At 41.3% G+C, this 7,500-nt stretch overlaps 1 protein-coding gene and 1 long non-coding RNA gene across 2 annotated transcripts in view; both read right to left on the reverse strand.

Moving 5' to 3' along the window:
• Window positions 1-6,085, reverse strand: part of LOC135097398 (uncharacterized) — a 13,216-nt gene extending 7,131 nt beyond the window's left edge. Inside the window, exon 1 of the long non-coding RNA XR_010265655.1 lies at window positions 5,929-6,085. This is a non-coding gene — a long non-coding RNA (uncharacterized LOC135097398). The remainder of the gene's footprint in view (window positions 1-5,928) is intronic.
• An 828-nt stretch (window positions 6,086-6,913) lies between these two features.
• The window catches only part of LOC135097383 (uncharacterized), a 13,536-nt gene continuing 12,949 nt past the window's right edge, over window positions 6,914-7,500 (reverse strand). Inside the window, exon 3 of the mRNA XM_063999229.1 lies at window positions 6,914-7,500. This exon is cut by the window's right edge and continues 641 nt beyond it. Coding sequence (XP_063855299.1) covers window positions 7,137-7,500 — 364 coding nt within the window. The 3' untranslated portion in view covers window positions 6,914-7,136.

The following is a 7,500-nucleotide window of genomic DNA, read 5'->3' on the forward strand; positions in this document are numbered from 1 at the left end:
TTAATTGAAGAGGACATGCAATCCAGGAAATAACACATCAAGTTTGTGCTGTTGTAAGAAAATGAAGCGTGAAGTGTTCCAGGAAGGGAACACTTCCAGCACCTTGGAAGAATGACACACTACGACAGAACACTCAGATAAATGAGGGAGAAATATACGTCTACATATCAAGACACCACGTGGCCTACTGATTTACAGAAACATAACTTACTATATCCTATGTCACTTATACCATTTGTGTAAATATATATCTGTTAACTTTTAATCTCTTTAAACGCTTATCCGCTAACAAGTGTGTGAAGCACTCTTCTCTGTCCGAGTTCAAGTTGGTTAGGCCGTGATCCCTTTAGGCCGAGAGTCGTTTAGGCCGTGATCCTTAAACTCATTGTTGCAAACTCTGTGCTGCCATTCTTGACAATGGTCACACTGCAAAGCATGCTGGTTGAATCGTACACGTCGAGAGCAAACAACACGAGGAAATTTGGTAGGCATCCTGAGCGATGAGGTGTGAGGGAATAACGAATACGCAGAATTTGACTTCAACACATCAACTAAGTAAGCAAGACAGTGTTTTGACACTTTAGAAATTATATGTTTCGAATTTAGTAATATTTTGAATGAACTAATTGAGACAGTGTTTCAAAATTAGTATGTAGGTTTCGTAATTGTAATTGCACTTGTACGGACACGGCAAGGTTTGCTGTGCGACACAGGTGTGAGAGGTGGCAGGACAGGAAATGTGATAATGGTGTATCTTGAGCTGATTAATGGCAGCTGTGAAACCCGGTATTTTCAATGACTGGGTTTCGTGCACTTCCTGCAGTACCTCATAAAACGATTAATGTGTGTGTATGTACGCTACGGAACATAGTTTCCACTGCATATAGGTCTCTTCCACTGTATATAGGTCTCTTCCATTTATTATCTTTATTTTATGGAGGTATCGATCTCTCGATACATTATCAAGAGTATCAATAAAACTCATTAGCATGCAATCACGTCACACTTCTCGCCTCCACAGTAGTCCTCCAGCATCGACTGCACTATAAAAACTATAAAAAGGATCTCAGTATTACGGCCTAAACGACCCACGGCCTACAGAGTCGCGGCCTAAACGACTCTCGGCGTAAAGGGATCACGGCCTAAATGACTCTCGGCCTAGAGTGCTCACGGCCGAAACGACCTGCTCCCCTCTGTGCGATAGTTTATGATGGTTTGAATCTAACAAATGTAGTGATAATACGTACACGTTCATACGTGCAGCCACGTGCAGCTTGGACATTTTTTTTTCCCACGCTCAAATGAAGCGGTTACTGATTCGTGATTAAAGAGATAATTAGCTCGTGTATTGCTTACATGTAGTTTACAGTGAAATTTTTTACCTAATTTGGTTGGGGACATTTCTTTATTAATAATTAACAAAAGAAAAAATAACAAATGGAATCAATGAAATTACAGGATTTGCTAGAGTGGTTGTTATATGGACGTAATGAGTGTAGCACTGTACACACTCACGGTAGTCACGGTTTAGGGTTGTGGGGGGCGGGGGAGGGGGGGGGGGGCTGGACAAGGATCATGTATGAAAAGTGGGCAATGACCAGAAAAAGTTTGGGAACCACTGCTCTAAACTATAACTACTTAGGCTACTACTGCTACTTATACTACTACTACTACTACTACTACTATTACTGCTACTGCTTCTCTTTGATATGGGGCTCTCGTATTCCAGCTAAGTTTGAGAGAGAGAGAGAGAGAGAGAGAGAGAGAGAGAGAGAGAGAGAGAGAGAGAGAGAGAGGTTATATATATATATATATATATATATATATATATATATATATATATATATATATATATATATATATATATATATATATATATATATATATATATATATATATATATATATAATAATCCTCCCGTGGCTTGTCCCACCAGCCTGTCCTCACGCAGCACATTTCTCCATTTTTTCAATATTTTTCACAATTTTTCCCCTATTCTCTTTACCTCTTCTTATTTTCTAGTATATATGTGTGATGAAAGTAGTAGTAGTAGTAGTAGTGGTGGTAGTTGTAGTAGTAGAAGTAGTTTTTTCTTTTGTTAATTATTAATAAAGAAATTTGTATTTTGCCTTAGCTGAATCTCATATAATTATTGAAATGGTACTAAAGAAGTAATATAATGCACATTAAAAAATTCATACGTAGACTAATAAATTAAAAATTGCATTATTGTGAAAAGCTGTTTTAGCAATAAGCTAAACTCCTTTGGTATTATTTTTGCATAGCCTCAGATTATGGCCCCCTACATTCTGCTATATGGCCCCCCAGGGGGACATGGCCCCCAGTTTGAGAACCACTGGTTTAGAGGATAAGGAGAAAATTATACGGTGCCACGTTTCACTAAGTCTGTCGTTAAAATTTGCCGTTTTCTGTAATATTCTCTTCCATTCCCTCCCTCTTCCTCTTTCTTCCTCTCCCTTACCTCTCCCCCCCTGTCCCCTTTCCCCCCCTAACTCTCCCCTATATATATATATATATATATATATATATATATATATATATATATATATATATATATATATATATATATATATATATATATATATATATATATTCATATATATATATTCCACCTGTTAATAATGTAGAAATGTTAATCTGTTACTAGAACTGTAAAAACACCATTGAAAACCCGTGGCACTTCTACTAGTGCCTTTGGAACGCAGAAATATTGTTAATCTGTCACAAGAACCGTAAAAACACCCTTGAAAATCGCTTAATTCTCTCTCTGTCTCTCTCTCTCTCTCTCTCTGAAAACAAGAGGGATACGAGGAGCAGGGGAGGATAGGGGAGAGGGAAGAGGAAAAGAGAGACGGAAATTGGGAGAAGAGTAGGGAAGAAGGAAGGAAACCAGATAAATATATACAGAGAGAGAGAGAGAGAGAGAGAGAGAGAGAGAGAGAGGAAGAAACAGACGCACTGGTATTAGCGGAGCGGGTGCCGTGACATCAGGCCTTGACTCCGCCTCCCTGCCGCCGGCCACATTACTGTACGTGCGTTATAGCACCAATATGCCCATATGTGCCGATCTTACTTGGCAACAAACTGAATTTCCAAATAGAAGCCTTCTTACGTGATACATTTTAGGCATCTGAAGTTACAGTAGTGCAGGTTGTGGTTGATGGGGATAGCGGGAAGCCAGGAGTCAGGTTAACGGGGCTGCCGATAGTCTGTGGAGTCGCGCGTGCTTTCCAGTCTCAACTGTATTTTTTATCAAGGTCGTGTGGCGGTGTCTGTTGTACTAGTTATGCCTAATAGACTTGAAGTTATAAATTTAATCCATTGCAAGAGTAAGAAATATGAAAAAGGCATAAAAGGAGAGAACAATGACTCGGTTTTAAGGTGCATTGGTAGCGTAACGCCCGCAAGGAGGGGGGAAAGAGGGCGGTTTTTACTATCCTTCACACGAAACCAAACTGATGTGGCGCCTGACGGATAAACAAAGCCTGTTCTAACACCCACCGTGGCCCTAAACATAAAATTGTTTACTCATACACACATATAAACACATTATTTAGTGAACTTTAATAACAAAAAGATAAAAAATAGCAAATATATAACGTCACAGCGTCCCACATGAAATTCAAAGAACCGAGCGAACGTTCAGTAATGAAAAATTCCTGCTGGCTGGCTAAGCAACGTAATTTATGAAGTTCTGTTGGCTATTTAGGGGCTTTGGTGTGGTCACAAGAAGAGGAGGATCATTTTCTCCTATACCAAAATAATGGAGAGTTTTGAGCCTCTTAAAAGCAAGCGAGAGGGCGGAGCAACGCGGGTTGGAGGGGGCGGAACCTAGCCTATGGGATGTTTTCGTTGCTTCATTTTCGCGTTATTGGCTTTAATTTCGCGTACTTGTTGTTTCTTTTACTTTCTTCGTGTTTATTTACTTAGTGCTGAATGACATTACTTATTAATTACTAATTACTTATCTGCACACTCATTGTAATATCTAAATGTACTCGTGCACTCTTTCCAGCATTACTTCCAACCAGAACCTGTGCCAGTCATTCATCGGAGCTGCAAGAAGCCATCAGGCCTACACGTGGCAGTCAGTCCCTGTATGAAATTTATACCTACCTATTTCCACCTATCATCTCCATCCATAAATCCGTCTTATCTTCTCTTAAAGTCCCCTAATGTCTTAGCACTAATACTTCACATTCTGATCTCCCCTTCAATTCCAGAAAATGTGCTTAAGTCTAATTCACTCTCTACTCTACATCAACATGAGACTCCACTTCCGGCTTCAGTACCATAAACTACAGCTTGTTATCACCCATTTCCTCTCCACCTCCACTTCTGGGAACCCGGTATAGAGAGGCTATTTGTTCCTCTATTTCCCTTTCCACCCTTCTCTCCTTTCCACCTTCAAACTGTTTCCAGGTAGACTTATTCATGCATCTCACTTTTTTTGCCCAGTCTTTTCTCGCCTCCCTGGCATTCCACCATCAAGTTCCTCTTCTCTCGAAACCCAAATAAAGGCAAACGAATTTAACATGTACAGTCGTAACTTGGCCGCATTTGACAGTAAGAAAATAGAACATGAATCCAGGCGGAGGCAAGCGGTGAGGGAGGGTGCTGAGTCAGTGTCAGAAGGGTTGGTATCAGAGCGCCTCTCAGCTTGGGCTTCACGAGGCGTGCACGAGGCGAGGCGTGGCTTAAGTGAATCTTCAATACACGGCAAGCGAAACAACAAGATCGGATTCAGTACACCGTTGCCATGATCGATTTTGTGATTCAGTGGTTATATTACAATGTTCGCTTATTTCTCTCTCTCTCTCTCTCTCTCTCTCTCTCTCTCTCTCTCTCTCTCTGGGTTACAGCATCAATAATTAGTTTAGTGAATGTATCTTAAGAAGTCAATAAAATCTCTCTCTCTCTCTCTCTCTCTCTCTCTCTCTCTCTCTCTCTCTCTCTCTCTCTCTCTCAAGCCTGTCACTCCTCTACCATTTCCCTCTGATAGCCTTTCCTTCCCTCCTTCCTTCTTCAAAAGCAAGGAAGATGTAAGGAAAAATATATGACACGAAGGAAGGAAGGAAGGAAGGAAGGAAGGAAAAATAATGGATTAGAATAAGAAATAGGAAAGGACTGAATAGGAAAGCATCTCGTGTTTTACTGATGGGAGAGGGAGAGGGAGTGGGGAGAAAGGAGAGAGAGGGAGAGGGGAGAGAGGAGAGGGATAAGAGGGAGAACGAGGTGTGTGTGTGTGTGTGTGTGTGTGTGTGTGTGTGTGTGTGTGTATTTAACATTATATTTATATTGGTTGTTTAATGATGTCATTGTTTTTTTAGTTTGCATATAAATTTTTGTCTATTTTATTATTGTTGCCACTATCATTATCATTCTTATTATTCCCTCTTTTAGTATTTCTGCTTATCTCTTTACTTATTTATTTTTATTCATTAATTTTCTTTTTATTATGGTTTTATTTTCTTTCATAGGATAAAAGTATTCGGGTTAGAATATTGCCTGGTTAGACTACTACTACTACTACTACTACTACTACTACTACATACACTAGCTATTCAATTACTTTCACTATACAATCCTTGCTTCTATCAATCTAAACACACAACAATAGCAAGATTACTACTACTACTACTACTACTACTACTACTGGTATTACTACTATCATTATATACACTACCTGTCTATCTACTTTCACTCTACAATTCCTTCTTCCACCAATGTAAACACACTACAACACCAACAACAAGAGTATGCCCACGAAGACACCATGTTTACGAGTTTGTTTCCGTTCATCCCTCTTACACGCCACATTTTTCCCATTTCCTCCCATATTTCCCTCTCTTCCTCCCGTCACGTGTTCTCTGGTGATGAAAGAAGGATCAGGTGTCACGGACTTACCTGCGTGACTCGGTGCAGTGCTGGGAACAGGTGATAAAGGTGCTAAGTCTCTGTCAACACTCCACTCCCGTTCGGCTCAATGTTTACGTTCGTCGTCCATCCGGATTCATGCGGATTAGGACGGGACGGATTTCGCTCCCGCCTCTCCCTCTCTCTTTCCCTCCAGCCCAGAAATAATAGTATCTTTTGAGCCATTACCCTAAGCCGTTTTCTCTGTTAATACGATTAAAAATGGGATAATTCAACGCGGTAACTTTATTATGATGCTTTTGTTTGTGTGTGCGTGTGTCTTTATGTGTATATTATATTTTGAAGGATTCTGGCGTATTATTAAGAGAGCAGGGTACATAAAATATAAATTTAAATCATAATAAATGAGTTTTAATCCCCTTTAATTCAAAATAAGCTGATTATACTCGATAATGATGCTTTTGTATTATTGCTTATGTATATTTATTTTGAGTGATGGGTTCACGGGTAGAAAGAAGTTAAATTCAGCAATATTAAAGCAGTTTTTTTCCTTTATCTAGGCTCAGATGAAAAGTTTACTATTTCGATTCACATTACTGATGTATATATACAGTACGCTTATTTTGAGGGATGAGATCAAGGGTACAAAAAAGTTAAAATTAAGTAATACTAAAGGAGTTTTTCCCCTTCAGTTGAGTTGGGATAAAAGGTTCAGTATTTTGCCTCATGTTGCTTAGGTAGGCCTAAATTTTTACGGATGAAATTAACAATAGAAACAAGTTAAGTTAAGTAATATTAAAGGAGTTTTCCCTCCACCTGAGATGGGATGAAGGGTTCAGTATTTCGTCTCATACTGCAGGATTCACCTAACTGTACGGAGCGACGCGGAGCGGGTTCGTCTCGGGTCCGTGCCGGGAAATTTATTAGCGCTAAGTTGTGAGAAAGTTGCAGGCAAATACTTCGCCTTCACCCTGTGTGTGTGTGTGTGTGTGTGTGTGTGTGTGTGTGTGTGTGTGTGTGTGTGTGTGTGTCCGCTTCCTCATTTCTCACCCGCTGCTTCTCCATCTTAATTAATGTGTTGTTGTTGCCGCTTTTGTTAAGTTGACGTGTTGGTACCCTTAGGAAAACACCTTGACTGTGTGTGTGTGTGTGTGTGTGTGTGTGTGTGTGTGTGTGTGTGCAGGGCGGGACAAAAGGCACGGGATACACCAATAAAAATATATATTTCATAAAACATTTCATACAAAACTCTCGTCCATGTCCTCCAGGCCTTCCTGCGGCTTGCCCTTCTCCTTCTCGTGGTACACGTGGAAGTGCTTCTCGTCCCCGAACCGCATCCTGGAGGAGGCGCTGTAGCGGCGCGGGGGGTGTCGCTCCCCCTCGTCCACCTCCCGGGGCGGCAGGTCTCCCGGGGCGGCAGGTCTCGCTTGGGGGGGCAGGTCACGCTCCCTGCCCAGATCACGCTCCCGGGCCAAGTCCCGCGGCAGGTCACGCTCCCGGGGCAGGTCGCGGGAGAGTTCGCGGTGCAGGTCGCGGTCCCTGGGGTGGTCCCGCGGGTCGCGGTCTCGGTCTCTGTCCCTGGGCAGGTCGCGGCCCAAGTCC

This window comes from Scylla paramamosain, unplaced genomic scaffold (genome assembly GCF_035594125.1).
Source record: "Scylla paramamosain isolate STU-SP2022 unplaced genomic scaffold, ASM3559412v1 Contig19, whole genome shotgun sequence".
Classification (NCBI taxonomy): Eukaryota; Metazoa; Arthropoda; class Malacostraca; order Decapoda; family Portunidae; genus Scylla; species Scylla paramamosain.